We start from the raw sequence: 16,539 nt of genomic DNA, 5'->3' as shown, positions 1-16,539 counted from the left end.
CACAGTAGGCAAAAAAACCTAAATCAATTCAGACCAAATAATGTACATTAACAAAGAGCCTTAAGCTTGCAAAGACCGTTTTACTGAACGAACTTACATTTTGGATGTATACCAAGCCTATACGTAGGTTTACTAGTTCATTGAAAACACAGTGGTATCGTAAAAGCCATCAGAAAGGCTGGCTGGGAGGCAGCCACAGCTCCTCTGCCTCAAGCAGAGCTAAGCCTGCAGCGGTCATCATGGACAGACAGTTCTCCAAGTGCTCCAGGGAAAGGGAATCCACAGTGTCCCTCAAGAGCCTGTTTCAATGCCTCACTGCACTCCCATGAATGTTAACATCTAAAATAAACCTCCCTTGAGAACAAACTAGGGTTTTATAAACAAATCCTTTCCCAAAAGGCACACAGAATGACTGACCCTCTCTACAAATTTGAAGATGTTTTTAGTATCTTCCTTCAGTTTTCTTTTTAAGACTTAATAATGCCCCGATCTCAAAGGCTGCATTTTTCAAACATCATGTAATTCCTCCTCATCTGAAGATTTTCCAATTTGTCTAGATCCTTCTGAAGCTGTGATGACCCAGGCTAGCTGTAAGCTTACACTGTCATACTCATATCCATTTCTGACCTCCAGACATTCAGTTCCTCCAAGGAATCATTTCAGAAAAGAAAAAAACTCATTGTAAAAGAATGCAATTACCTCTTCTTGCCTCAAAAGCCATTCAATGTTTCCAGAAGTTATAAATTCAGAAACAGTGAATGCTGTGACAGGTAGAGCTACTGAGGTTAGCTCGGAATGAGTTATCAGAAAAAGCATTAATGATACTAACACAACCCTCAAAGTAGGGAAATTGTGTGTATCAAGATACTTTCAATTTTTAAAGGCAGATGTGACCAGGTAGACAGGGGTATTATAAGAGCATGAAATGTAATAAAGTGGTAAGATTAATCGGTCATCATTTTTTAATCTGGATATCTATTTACATTAACATTTTCTTATCTCATCAGAAATAAAAGCTTTGTGTTATATAAGAAGTGGTGCTATGGGCAGGTAATATAACATATTACTTTATCTTCATGAATCCCATAGTGATGTTTCTAAAAACTCGTACAGTTACAGCCTGAAAAATGATTGCTACCAAGACAAGAAATGAATATAACTTAAGGGATCCTGAGTTACTGTAATCATGTCTGTGGACCATTTGCCTTTGTAAAACCTTATAAGAAAATTATCTCTACCTTCTTTCCTATGAATAGGATCTTGCATAATTTTCTGGTAGCATTCATACTGTGCTGTCATAATTTTATTCCGTGTAACACTCAGTTGAGTGAAGTCCTCCGTCATATTCTGATGCCCTTCAGATGGTATAGCAGTGGCAAAAAACTACGAGGAAAAAGACTTTTTTTAGCAAGTCATGTACAAACTCCAATATAAACTTCTTAAATGTCAATCTTTTTAAATACTATGTTTTAAATATTATTTTACTGAAGGAAAATTATCTTCAAATCTTATTACTGACAATATGATTTTATGTTTTTATGGTTCATTTAGTAATTCTTCTTACTACTGAATCTTGACAAATATCTCCTGAATGAGCATGGGGGAGTAACAATCTGCAAGATTTATAAATAATAATGGAAAAATGCTTAGAAAGCACTGAGACAGTCAGAAGCATATAAACAGCTTTTACAAAATCCAGTAAAATATATCAAAGCTACATTAGTCTAAAAGGCATTTAAATCAGGCCCCAAATGATCCTTTATGAAAAGAGACTTTCCATATACCATATGTGCTGAAGGTTTTGTCTGTTCAGAGATATTTGGTTTCTCTATAGTCTTGCAAACCATGAAGTCAACCCTCAATACAAAAAGGTATACATAAGACATGACATCCACTTTTATAGTTATTAAAATAATAACAATAATAATAATAATAATAACAATAATAATAATATAAGAAAGTGGATCTTGATCAAAACCTGAACCTTTTAAGTACATTTTTAAAAGAAGTTAAATATTTTATGGGAAGCTACTAAACTTCATGGAAAAAACAAAGCTGCAGATTGAAATACTGTACCATTGTCATACAAGGGGTGAAATTAAAAGTTCCAAGGATGCCTTCTGCATAGTGCTGCTTATATGTCACTTGTCAACTGTTACTGTAAAGTTCTCTGCTAGCAAAGGATACGCTGGGTTCAGCAGAGGTAAATACTATTTCTGTTCCTTTACCACCAGAATTAAAAGGAGAACAGAATGTAGATAAAGATCCTACTGTGCAGAAACTACATTTGAACACAAGATTAGTTGTTTCTGCATTTCCATATTAATAATTTCTATGGTATTCTGTACACAGTTGTTAAATCTGGAAGTGATTTAAAAAATCTGTAAGACTCACCATAGTAACTGATAAGAACACCACCAAAGATGTGATCCAGTTTTTTGTCATTTTTACATCTGGTGCAGTGAATTTTATATTGTAGTTGAATGAACTCAAACTGCCATGGAAAAGAAAGTAGGAACAAATTTAGTAATTCATGAAAGCCAGAACTGATAAAAGACTTCATATTTTCTTTCTGAATTAAGACAAATCAACAAAGGCCCTCTCAATTTTCATTCACACATAGTGGCACTGTGTGATATACATGGAGATGTACAATATGATGTCAAAAAAATGCACTCAATTCACCAGCAGTGAATTCCAGCAGCAGGGTTTTTCATGCACTGCTGCCTCCATTGCCTCAACTAAGACCAATTCTCTGGAGGGTTTGGCTCAGTCAGGTAGCTGGTATCAACTCTAACAGATGTGTAGCAATTAGCCCTGAGATACGAGTTGACTCCTGGACATCTCTGCCTTTGGGCAACCATAGCAAACTGCAGTTCAGTTTCCTCTAAAGTAGACTTAGACTTTCACAAACACACACACACACTATTATTTCCTGTTCTCTTCACACCAGCTGATTTTTGATTTTGCCATTTCTGCAAGAACTGATCTAGCAAGCAGCCACTTCATCTTGAAGTTACAACTTCGCAAATATGACAAATGCAATGCAAGAATTAACTGTGAGCTGTAAACTAGTTTCTGTATCTGCAGTAGTTGTAAACTAGTTTCGTTATCTGCAGTTTGAAGAAAACAGAACTACCCAAAACAGCTATAATCATCTTACAGTGCAGGCTATTCTTGGAATTGATTCTTGAAGTGTAAAATGCACCTAAAACATAAAATATACAAAATTATTTATTAAGCACCTAGACCACCTATTAAGCACAACCCTGCTGCGACAACTCCCTCAAAAGGAAGGGAAACATATAAGAGATTTCTCATGCAATATTTCACTGTGTCCTGAGGTTGCCTGAGAAGATCACAAAGCCAAGCCTGGAATTGATGTAAGAGCTTCTCTTCTGCTTGTGTGGTAGCAAAAGACCTCTCCACATTTAGATTAAGTTGTTACAACTAAACCACCTTTCAAAATCTAAGTATCTCACTGTACTAGCATCAAAGAAGCTATTACCAGCCAAAATAAAGGGGACCACATCTGAGTGAGTTTAGCTCCCTTGTACAGACTAATTCACTACAAATAATACACGGCTACTTAAGACATAAAACTCACATATCCCAAAGGTCCTTCATATACCTAGCTCAAAAATCCCACTGCTACCAAAGCAAGAGGGCTGTTGGGAGCTGAGTACCTACATGCAAACCTGTCTTCTGACCCAAGCCACATTCTCCCTTGGATCACACTTGCTCTTGTCTTTGGAAGTTTTTCTTATCCAGCAGTCATGTCCTACAAGCAACCAGTGGATGACAAACAACTGATAGTACATTAGCCAGCAAAAGTAATTTTACAAAAAGCCCATCCTTTAAAAAAACCCCAGTCTTAGTCACAAAAAGCAAGCATTCTATATCTACTTCTTTTCTGCTTTTACACTGAGACTAGGTCCTCTTAACACAACTATAATACAATAAAGAGCATTTTGTAGGATATATCGACTACAAAATATGAGATCACTGCTGTTTATTGTACAGCTTAATGCAAATACAAGAAATGTGTTGTAAAAACAGTTACTGTTGTGCCTGTTTAACCCAGGCTAAAACTGTATCAGTAATCTTCCCTCTCTTTTTACCACTGGCATGCAATCCTCTAATACTGATTGCTGGAAATTGCACAGGTAATTCAGTGAGACACTGAAATTCAACTATGCTGTTCTGAAGGCTCTTAAAACACTAACAGGAAGACCAATCAACATACGTGAAATATATTCTCAGTTTGAGCTAATACTTCTCTGGAAAATCTACATGATGAGAACTACAGTGAATAGAAAATTGTAAAAACCACTATGTTAACTAAAGAAAAACCTAAACATCTATGTTTAGTGACTAAAGATTGACTGAAAACCAAATACAAATGAAGATATCTAAATAAGCAAAGAGGCAATACGATTTGAATTCTGCATGATAATTGGGGGCAAGGGAGATTAACTGAAACCCATCACAAGTTTCATTCATTTATAGTTGTGTCTGTTTACCTAGGAAGGGGAAAAAACCAACACTGGCCTTCTAAGGAAATTGGAATTAACTACTTGGTTGTAAAGTAATTGAGTAATCTTCGCTCTTCAAAGTATGCCAAAGTGCATCTGCACAGGTTTAAAACCCAGAAATGATGTGCACTGGACAAGAGAAGAGACCAAACATGTAGAACATAGCAACCATAATTTAGTGTCTCTTTTTCTGTATATGTATACAAGAGTTCAAAATAATTTTCTCTATAATAGTTCCAAAAATCCTTGTGCTAAAACAAATGTTGGATGGCAAATCTAAAATGCATATTCAAATATTGCCCTCACTTAGCCTTGCTTATTTTTATTTACCTAGAAGATACAATATCATATAAACAACAGCAGAATTTATCTGCTTTGATTCAGAGTCCATGATTATTTCTGTTTCACAATATCAAAAGTCACCCTTTAGCTCAGTTCCTTTAATGGTCCAAATCTTTTCATATCTAGTGGTTTTGTAGACATTTCCTATCAACTATTCCAGTATCCACTGCTAAACTATTAATTCTTCCCAGGAGAGAAAAGATTAAGTCAAGTCTATAATTCACTCTATGCTTTACACTCATTTCTCACAGCTGGTAACTGCAAAAACCCCCTATATATATATATATATATATATATATATAAAATCCTTTTTCTAAACAGCACTACTTTTGGACTTAATTACAAAATGCAGGATGAAGGTCATTCAGATGCCTATTTGGACTTCAGGAAAGCATTTCTTGCATCACTACATGAATTAATTCACTCATTATTTATTCCAGTTAGTTTGGACAAGAACTTTCACAGGAAGATTAAAAACTTTCTTAAGAATGGACAGCAACTTAGTCCATTGATTGAGGTAGCAAGCCAGTACTGCTGAGAAAGTCAGGCTGCTTTTATTAATCATCTGTTCTGATGAAATGCAAACCAAATGTGATTCTCAGGAAGTTCTCTCCTTCTCAGAGCTGGGAGGTATCAGATGCACAAGGAAAAGAAATTAATAATACAAGAGACCCATTCTTAGATTTCTTTAAATAATAATGCTTCCCAAGTTGTTGTTCTGCTATTAAACATCTTTGGAAATTCTACTGTGGGGGAGACAGGACAGGACAACTGTATTGGACCGAGGTTAATTTGAGTCTACTGAATGTTAGCTTCAGGGAAAATATGGTGGCAGCTTAGAATCCTCCGACTCCACTCTGTGACAGTGGGGATCTGAAAAAAAGCCAGCAGGACTATGATTTTCATGATAGGTATTGAACGATACTATAAGTCAGTGGACACAACACCACAACTACCAGCAGTCCTCTGGCTTAAGTATTTTCCCAGTAAAAGGTATCATCAGTGGGAAGAGAATGGGGTATTGCAATAGCAAATCAGATCTTCAAAATCTCATTTTTATTTTTAGTGCATGTTGAACTGAAGACTGGGATAACTTAAAAAAATAAAATAAAATGGAACTGCCTGTTTTTCCTCTTTATTACATTCTCTGTTACCCAAATTAATGACACTCCAAAGGCCTATATTGTGTTTGTCATTGATATCAGTAACATCTACTGAAGAAGAAGGAATTCAAAAGGAACTGCAAGCTTAACTTAGCCAAATTAGTCACTGGTATAGCTTTAACAGATGTTCACATTTCTCTTCCTCCTGCTTTCTCCACAGAGCCATCCTGCCTCATCAGCTGTTTCTACTTTTAACCTTTTCCCATCCTCCCAAGAATAAATGTCATCCTTGCTGAGCTCCAGACACTTCCTACTTCAATGATACAGCAAAAGGGTTAGAAAAAGTAGTCAGCAAGAAAAATCATTTTTTTAACTTCAATCACCTGACCACATTTAGTACAAAAGAAAATACACAGGCAGCTTCTACCTTAAGCAGTCACCCTTAAGTCTGACTTTAAGTCAGAATGCAACTCTGTAGGAGTGGGATAGGGGGGAGAGTCTCATTATGTCATTGCATGTACATTCATACACACACACAAACGTTTTTCACTAATTGGTAATCTTTGATTTTGCCAGGAAAAGAAAAAACCCAAAACAATCAAACCCCAAAACATTTTCAGTATAAATTACATATCTTGCAGTGTGCTATACTCTTGCAACACTAAAGTTGAACATGCGCAAATATAGCCGTATAGCCTTCCTCTCTGACTGAAAATGGGGGCCAGAATGGCTATTTTCTTGACCACCACCCCCCCCCACCCCACCCCCCGGCTGTTGTTCTAGCACTCCCTGATTTTGTTTTGTTGCCATATCTCTCAGAAATAGCTATACATGCTATTTTGTTATTTCTGGTTCTTTTTAGAGGGAGGCATACAACTCAAAGTATTCAAAGCCCCAGGCAATGTTTGGTTGTTTCAACCCAATATATAGGCAAAACCAAGAAGTTGGAAAATGCCCAACCCTTTTCAAGCGTCCCTAATTTGAATTGCTGTAGTACACTGTTAGGAAAAAATCAGTAGTCTCAAATGGAATTACAGACAGAGTCTTTACTGATGCAGATTCTCTTCTAACTAAAAGGGTTTTGCAAGTGGGCAGTACCAGCAAACATTAATACACACCAGATTCATTTAGTCTTGAAAGCAGACTACAAAATCTCCATACTTACCTTAGAGTGCAATGCATGGCAATTTGGAAATCTTCCTAATCAGGTAAAATGCCCTTATTTCTGAGTGAACCACTTCTGCGAGGATTTGGACCAAACTGCTCTGGTGGTATCACATAACAACTCACAGCTCTATGTGTGGGAATTACTCCATCGTCCTAATAATTATGGAGTTAAAAAGGCTCAAAAATAATAGTTATGGAACAAATCTAATAAATGCGGGGTAGTACAGTTTCACAACACTAGAATTCCCTACTCACAGCCACTCTGAATTAAGACCCAGGCATCAGCAGTTACAGACTCCTAAAACAGGTGAGGCAAAAGATCAAAAGAGTTTGATCCTCCCTGAGGCAATTTTTACAGCACGGAACCATAAGCACTTCACAGCTTCCAACAGATTTCATTGCACTATTCTCTTCATTCAGTTAGTGACAGGGCTTGTTTTTTTTCAAATATAGTCTCCTTCACTTGAAGGAAGTGGTATATACCCAAATATGCCAGATCTACATGTTGCTGGATTTTACCATAAACAAAATTTGACTTACTATACTGGTTTAAAACACTGGTACAACTCAATTGTGATGCTAATGGAACTGCTATAAGAAGGCATTCCTATCCTCACTGCAGATATTCTTTCAAACCCTCAGTGTGACCTCCTTTCTTCAAATGAGATGGGGCATAGATCAGGAAAAACCAAACAACAAAAAATAAAAAAAATGCTCCTAATACTATTTTGAACTCATTAGGAGTACTATGATAGAACGTTGTGTATACCACCAACCAGTAGCAAGCAGCATCATAAAGACAGAAAACTGCGAAGAGCTTTTCTGAGAAATGCAGTGGCTTACAAAGGGATAAACTGAGATCCCTTCTTGCACTGCAGAATCAAGAGACTTACAGGGTGCATGAAGACCTCCACAAGTGAATCGATAATTAGGAAAAGATTTGCAATATTCATATAACCACCATGAAAAGTACTATAGGAAATAAACCCCAAGGTTATAAACATGCCGAGTTTCTTTAGACGTCTCATTCTCTGAACCCACAGCATTGCTCACATGCATGGAGACATTATAAAAAAATGCCACACTGAAACGTTCCTCCTTCTACCTTTCTTTCCAGGAGTTTTTCCTAGGGAGCCATTGTGGCACAATGGCAATTACTCTCTTCTTGAGAATTAAAATAAATAAAGAAGAAACAGAGCAGTATATCTCAATTTTACTGTTCTAGTATTTATTTTATAACTTCATCATGCATTAGGTGGTGGTTAGGCTCATATGAGAAAGTACTCGCTGTTTATTTCTTGGGCCACATGCTATGCACGACTCAAGGTCTCAGGCTTATTGCAAGTAGAAAACTAGGTCTAGTTCGCAGAGATGTTTCACATCTTTTATTCTCTCTATTAGCACGCAGATTTTTTTGGTTTTGTTTTTGCATCAGTCTAGTTGCTTGCCAGAGGCCTTGCAGAGTTTGCAGAACCATCTGTAGATAAGATTACACGGATTAAATTATTCCTGTGTATTTTTTTCCCTTTAACAGATTTTGGCTACCGTTCAGCTAAATTTTGTCTGCTGCACCCAACAGACATTACTAGCAGTAATTGACAACACTCTTGGCTAGTTCTAAATGCCTAAAACCATAAGAACCTATCATAGAGTGATGGTGGTGCTAGTTTTTCTCTGGGAGGAGGGAACCCTCACTATTTTGTAACGCTTTTCTTCTTCAGTTCACAGGTTTGGATGACATTGTAAATTATCCTGAGAAGAAACATGGGCTATGGAGGTCCAGTGAAAAACCAAACTAACCAACCAACCAAACACCAGAAAAAAACCACTACAACAAAACCCTCCAAATGAGGGTTTGGATGAGGAAACGTCCACAACATTGTTCCTCTGGAATATTCTGCAACTTCTGCTCTTGGGCAATGTTACTCCTCTCCATAAAGCAGACTGCAGAGCTGACATGTTCTTGTGTCTTTGTCCATCACACCAATTTTGGCTCTTCAAAACAGAATTTCCACTGATGAAAGGTATTTCCTCCTTGCTTTTACATCGACAGGTCTTCTCTCGGCCTCTTTGCTTTCAATGCTTTTCCTATCATTTATGAAGGCTCTACCCCTCTTTCTCAAATATGACGAACTTTCTGTTGACTTAAGAACATAGGAAGCCAGCAGTAGCAAATGCTGCAATTGCGTGTGGAAGACAGACAAGGACTCAATTAGGGTTATAGTTACAATTAGGCAGGATATCTAACTGTGCCAAATAAATGCATCATATGAATGTTAAAAATATCAAAGCAAAGTAAAATTGTTTAGGATAAGTAAGAGACACAATACTCCACACTTCCAAAATCATTTCACAGTTTTCTTGGTTATAGTATTTCCTGCCTAAAGTACTGATTATTTTATCTTCTAAACAGAAACCTCTATCATGAGTCTGATAGTGCGATACAGTAAAACTTTCTTATTTCTAACCTGAAATGAGAGAGCAAGAGGTGGCAGCTAACATAAAACCACCTTTACTGCAGAAATCAGTTCCCCAGTAACACACTTCTTTACATATTTTATCAAAATACAAATAACTCTGGATAGTATATCCCCCACTACTTACATTTTTTAAATTATAGTATTTTTAACACTGTCTTATACAGTGATACTAACACCCAAAATGCTTCCTTCCTGAGGAACTAGTTGTTAAATGAAGGTAACTGAGATTCTGGCAAAGCAAATCTTTACCAACAGACTGACAGGGCTTATTCTCAGAGATGCAACTGTGATTTCCAACAGTTTATAGTTATTAATGCCTCCATATTTTTCAGTGAGTGTATAATTCTGTAAGCACTTGTTATACTTACTTTACAAACTTAACCCTTTTCATCCCATAGCCCTAACCCAAACTGTACCTTGATGCCTAAAAACAAACAACATAGCTACATATGTTATTAGGCATAACTTGCCAAGTTCACTTCAATGTTCTGTAAGCCATGGCATTTAAATTCTGTAGTATTCATTCAAGCACAAACAAACTTAGAAGGAAGGCTGCTCTGCTGAACAAAGTTACTTGTAAAATGCTAGAGTGGCCACTATCAAACACCCTAGAAAAGATTATTAATGGAAATGAAGATGACAGCAGAATAATGAATTATTAAATTCCAATAGCTGATTGATTAAGATGATTTAGTGCTGGTACTTCTCTTTTTTCTACCATATAGATTTCCTGCTATAGTAATTAAAAAATGTAGTTAAAAACATATTCAGTAAACTTTCCTGAAATTTCTCTTCCTCCAAAGGAACTGTTAATGCTGTGGCAAGGATGTTCCAATTAACATGTTATTTTAAATACAAGGGGATTGCTTATGACATTCTTTCTTTTCCATGGATTTCACGCTATGAAAAAGTTGGAGAGCTCCCACAGTCTTACTAGTTATATTTTAATGCCTCATTACCCTTTGCCAATCTGTATTCCTCACGTGTTCAACAAAAAAACGCCATAATTGAAACTGGGGCAAGATATCCACAGACATACACAGCAAAACTTGACAGGCCACCCCCCAAAATTCATAGGGATGTGTTACTGATGTGACCTCAAACCCAACCACACAGTATAGCAAAGCATTGCAAGTATGCCACTGGAGCTATTGAATCTTCCTGCCTGAGCCCAAATTCTATTGCTTCATTCCAAATGCATATTAAAACTAGTGAATGTCTTAAAGATTTTAGGAGAGGCGTCCAGGAAATGCTGAAGGGTGTGGGGGCTGCTCGTTACTGAGAGCAGACATTGACTTCTTTGCTATGACTTTAAGAGAGAGAACAGAGGACCTTAACCACATGCTCCAATTTAGAGAAGACAAAAATGTTTTCCATCTTGCTTTCCTCAGTATGCAACAAAAGTGTAACCTGGAAAAAAAAAAATAATGACTATAGTTACCTAGATACAATTTTATATATGGATGACGCTCTCAGTCATATGATTTAGTTTTAGGCAGTTCTGCGATGAGCAGGGAGTTGGACTCAGTAATCCTTATGGGTCCCTTTCATAGAATCATAGAATCATTTAGGTTGGAAAAGACCTTCAAGATCATCGAGTCCAACCATTATCCATGCCCACTAAACCACGTTATGGAGTACCCCATCTATGTGCTTTTTGAATACCTCCAGCGATGGTGACTCAACCACTTCCCTCGGCAGCTTATTCTAATGTCTGACAACCCTCTCAGTAAAGAAATTTTTTCTAATATCCAACCTAAACGTCCCCTGCTGCAACTTGAGGCCATTTCCTCTTGTGCTATCTCCAGCCACCTGACAGAAGAGACCAGCACCCACCTCACTACAACCCCCTTTCAGGTAGTTGTAGAGAGCGATAAAGTCTCCCCCCAGCCTCCTTTTCTCCAGACTAAACAGCCCCAGTTCCCTCAGCTGCTCCTCATAAGACTTGTGCTCCAGGCCCCTCACCAGCTTGGTTGCCCTTCTCTGAATACGCTCCAGCACCTCAATGTCTTTCCTGTAGCGGGAGGCCCAAAACTGAACACAGTATCCCAGGGGAGGCTGCACCAGTGCCGAGTACAGCGGGGATGATCACTTCCCTGCTCCTGCTGGCCACACTATTTCTGATACAGGCCAGGATGCCATTGGCCTTCTTGGCCACCTGGGCACACTGCTGGCTCATATCCAGTTGGCTGTCAACCAGCACCCCCAGGTCCTTTTCTGCCAGGCAGCTTTCCAGCCACTCTTCCCAAAGCCTGTAGTGCTGGACCCGGCACTTGGCCTTGTTGAACTTCATATGATTGGCCTCAGCCCATTGATCCAGCCTGTCCAGATCTCTCTGTAGAGCCTTCCTACCCTCGAGCAGATCAACCATCCCTCCCAACTTGGTGTCATCCGCAAACTTGCTGAGGGTGCACTCGATCCCCTCATCTGGATCATTGATAAAGATATTAAACAGAACGAGGCCCAGCACCGAGCCCTGGGGAACACCACTTGTGACCCGCCGCCAACTGGATTTAACTCCATTCACCACAACCCTCTGGGCTCGTCCATCCAGCCAGTTTTTTTAATCAGCGAAGAGTACAACTTTCAACTTGAAATATTCTATGACTCTATGATACGTGTGAAAAAATATGGTATATTCCTCCAAAGAAGATTTCTCTACCTCCAAGCAAAATTATTACTGTTCTGAATTAAAACAATGGCAGTATGAATTTATGATTTCATCAGATAGACCTTAACACTTGTATAAAAACCCTTGCTCAGATGTCTGAAGTTTTTTTTTCCCCAGAGACTGCTGCTTAAAGGCTGCAGAGAGTGAACTGCTGCTCTGTGTATCCCTTTCAGTCACTGTTTTTATCTGAATGACTGTTTAATGCTGTTTACCAAGTAATGACCCAAAAGAGATCCGAAGGTTTCTTTGTGAAAACGTTTACAGCATGAAGTCATTTTCTTGACTGGCTAAGTTTTAAAAGTTTCTTATTATTTCTTCATTGACACGTGCTAATTTTACAAGAACAGTATTTCCACAGTTCAAAGACTTTTCTCAAGGTCAGAATAAGGCAATGGGAATAGGAGAATGCGTTAACCAAAATACATCAGGACTTTTGTTTTTTTTCAGAGTGTAACACTCAAGCTTTATCTCACTGGCTGCAGCCCAGTTCAGCAGTTAAGTGTATTCTATGAAAACTCAGAGGTTTTATATCAGTTTCTTCTAGATTTACATTTAGAAATAAGAATATTTACAAACAAATATACACAAACATGCTCTCATTCAGTTATAAATAATTTTTTATAAAGTTTTAAGATACAATTTTTTAATGACATTTTTAATTTTAAGGTGATCCATGCCACACCAGCAACTCATGGCAGGATGGGGAGGGAGCAGGTGGCCAGGAAAGGGAACTGCTTATGCCAGCATAAACACAGTGCTGCTGCAGCCACTGCATCAGAACTGGTGTCCTAACTTTGGGTTCACCATTCGTCAATGACTTGAACAGAACTGATGAACCAAATAGAGATAAACTCTCCATAGAAATGTCAAGAAGCACTATGGTCTTCTGATTTTGTGTTGGATTTCTTTCTTTTATTTTTTTTTATATATAATATAATACAAAGAACTAAAATATCCCCTAAGCAGTTTTCTTTTCACAGGCAATAATTTTGGTCTGGCTGAGAATGAATTTTCAGATGGGAAGTTCATGCCAAATATCAACATTTTCTCTCACGGGACATTCCTGATGCATTTACTATTCCAAAAAAGTTCAGGTAAATTTAAGGCAGCTTTAGAAAAATTCAGCTTGGTATACTTATTTAAAACAAAATAAACCACCAGCTACTTCAAAGCCCTTACCAGGTCAACCTAAGTTACCACAGTTCAGAACATTTCCTCTTAAATTTAAAATTTCACATGCCAAAAGTCGAAAGTGCAAGATCTGGACTATTTCACCCTTTGAATATTAGACAATACATGTTATACTGTGCTAAATTATCAAAACGACTAATCCGTCCTGTAGCAAAAGCCAAGAACAAGCAGCAGCCAAAACCAACCTTTTGAATTCTAGTGGTCTGAAGCTTGTCTCCTTTGCTTTTAATTAGCTACAGATATTTCCCATATGTCCTATGTTTTTCCATCTGTTATATTCCTAAAATGGCATTTCAGCAGCAAATGTTTTAAATTGGGCTCACACAGAGTATGCTAGTGATAAAGGAGCTTGTGAGACTCAAGAAAGTTAAAAACCAGTAGTAGTTAATCTCAACAGTATGGAAAGAAATTACCTTCTATATATTTTTTGAAGTCTATAGCTGAATATTGGTATATGCACACCTTCTTGAGACCCACACAGACACAGGTCTTGACTTCCAAGACTTCCAAGGGCCTATACTCAGTACAGTGAAGAAGAGCAAAGGCTTGTGGATAACTTCTAATGACAGAAAAGAATGGACACACATACTCAAAGGACAGACTAAAAACACCACAGTGTCAAAGCTTTTGTTTTTACATTTATAACCAGAGCTTTTCTTTTGATGTATAATCCTCCTTCTCCTCACAGACTAGCCGCAGAAATCATATTAAGGTAGCCATAAAGTAGGCAGAGTGCTAAAAGGTTTTTCTATCCTCTACGTACATCTCCTTCAAGTGAAGACGTGTACCAAGATATTCCTACGGCCAATGATATTTTACATTAACATCATTCTCTGTCAATCTGGGTTAACATTAGTGTGGACAAATTGAGGAAAATATCATTCATCAAAGTTTCAAAGTCTTCTAAATGGGAATTCCCTTCAGCTTCATCCACACCCCACCACACCCACAGGAATATTGACATAAGCACAACTCTGACACAGACTGAAGCATCCAGGAGTGAATAAACACTTGTTTTGCTAGCATTGCTGTCAGTTTAAAAATTAATTACAGGATCATAGCAATTAACTAACCAGCTTAACAAAATGAGAAGCATTTGCCTGAACAAGAAGCAAACTGCTACAAAGTGACTACACTAACCTCACTTACAGTATTTGCCCTATGCATTCCTCATACTTATTTGAAAGTGTACACGGAGAACAAAAAACAACCGGTTCCAGTATAAACACAAGAGTTTCAAACTTTTCTTGTGTCACATACAATCCCCCAAAAGGCAGTGATGACTGTTTGGACAGCTAAAGCCATATTCAACCAACTAGAACACATTTATGTGGTGATCTTTATAAATTATCTTTGACAACGTGCACTTAGTTTTAAAAGAATAATTTCTCTTTTACATGAGGACAGTCTTTTAGTCTGAATATGGAGTGTATCTAAGTAGAAATCTTTAGCACTAACTGAAATAATACATTTGTATACCTTTTCCAAAATACCACTTACATAAAATGTCTTTCACCTGAAATTGTATACATCAGTCATTACCTGAAAGTGAGAAACTAACCCTTTTCTAATTTTCAAATTTGTCCATTAATTGTCTCTTGCAGTCTTAAGTCTTTTTTTGAAATACTAGAGATTAACAACAGCTGAAAACTGGATGGGGCCAGGTCTAACTGGCCTTATATTTTAGTTGACACCCTATTACATTTTCATGCTGTTAATAGAAATGTGATTCTGTGCCATTGACAGATTCTACTTGCAGAGCTTATGCTGCTGGGAAAGATGTTAAAAGTTTGGAATAGCAAAAGCAGTTGGTGGGTCATCTAACAATTTAGCTGGCATGCAATCTGTAAACCACACACATATTTGAAGGTCAAGCACTGCACTATTTCACATCCTCTGAATGAGGACTGCAAGAACGACCATTACTAGGATTTTGATATTATTGCATAATTGCATTGCATATTACTGTCTTTTTACAATGCATTCCATCTGTTTCACATAGCTGTATAGTAACACTGCAGCAGAATGAAATGTATCATTGCACATTATCGCATAAAATCCTCTGCTCTTTGTGAAGCTGAGATTTTATAGACAGTGCCAGCTGCAATCTGTAGGAAGCAGTGTGAATGTTTCCATGAATTCAGTTAAAGATCATATGCTCAGGGTGTGGCCGTGGGAAAGACTAGTGTATCTTACACACAGTCCCTAAAGTCCAATTAGTGTTCCTTTAATTACAAACAGACTTTTCCATATCCTTTTGCAGTATTCCACCCTGACTTACCTGAATGCAAACCAAAATAAAATATTAGCTATGAACATTAAAAATATTACATAAATTGGACACAAAAATCACTGCTTTGATAAACTTGAGTCTCACTTGGCCAAGGTACTTCATGAAGATGAAATATTACCTACCAAATGTAATAAAACATTACAAGCACTATAGGTACAGCAGAGGAATGAGAATCAAGCACAGCTATTCTGGGCATAAATTACGTATAAATGTTATTTATATGTCATTTACACATTAAGCACATTATCTCCCCTCCAAATGTAAAAATAATAATAACAAAAAGGCAGAAACATGTAATGGAAAATCTCAGTTAAACCTTGTCAAAATTGCAAGCAACTGAAAATTTCCACTGCAAGCATGGAAAATATTAGGTGGCTTTAATATAGGTGTCCATATTTTCTGCACACTCACATCCTGCATTTATTTTCCTGGAGAAAACAAACAAACAAACAAAGAATTATCATACTGATTTTGCACTCCATTAAAAAAATCCCCGGCAGAAACAAAATGCATGGAATTTGATAGGATGCTTTGATAAGGATAATGTCTACCAAAATTAAGTTAAAACATATTAAATTGAGTTTGTAATTCTACAATTCTCAATACTACAGTTCCTGCCATTGGTCTGCCAGCGTCTCAGCTGAAACTGCAGTACTCACATTCACTAGTTTTGCTAACTGACTTTATAGCAAAGCTTCGACATCAAACTTTCAGGCATTATTTACCTCAGACTGAGGTACCAGAAGTCACTACGAAA

At 37.4% G+C, this 16,539-nt stretch overlaps 1 protein-coding gene across 1 annotated transcript in view; it reads right to left on the bottom strand.

Annotated features, from left to right (window-relative positions):
- The window catches only part of CALCRL (calcitonin receptor-like), a 28,846-nt gene extending 26,357 nt beyond the window's left edge, over positions 1 to 2,489 (bottom strand). The window contains exons 1-2 of the mRNA XM_010583224.1: positions 2,395 to 2,489; positions 1,239 to 1,383 (exon numbers count right to left, since the gene is read on the bottom strand). Of these exons, the coding sequence (XP_010581526.1) occupies positions 1,239 to 1,383; positions 2,395 to 2,445 (196 nt within the window). The 5' untranslated portion in view covers positions 2,446 to 2,489. The remainder of the gene's footprint in view (positions 1 to 1,238; positions 1,384 to 2,394) is intronic.
- Positions 2,490 to 16,539: the final 14,050 nt, after the last annotated feature.

The sequence above is a fragment of the Haliaeetus leucocephalus genome, unplaced genomic scaffold, assembly GCF_000737465.1.
Source record: "Haliaeetus leucocephalus isolate CR32 unplaced genomic scaffold, Haliaeetus_leucocephalus-4.0 Scaffold880, whole genome shotgun sequence".
Classification (NCBI taxonomy): domain Eukaryota; kingdom Metazoa; phylum Chordata; class Aves; order Accipitriformes; family Accipitridae; genus Haliaeetus; species Haliaeetus leucocephalus.
This window is presented reverse-complemented; position numbering and strand designations above follow the sequence as displayed.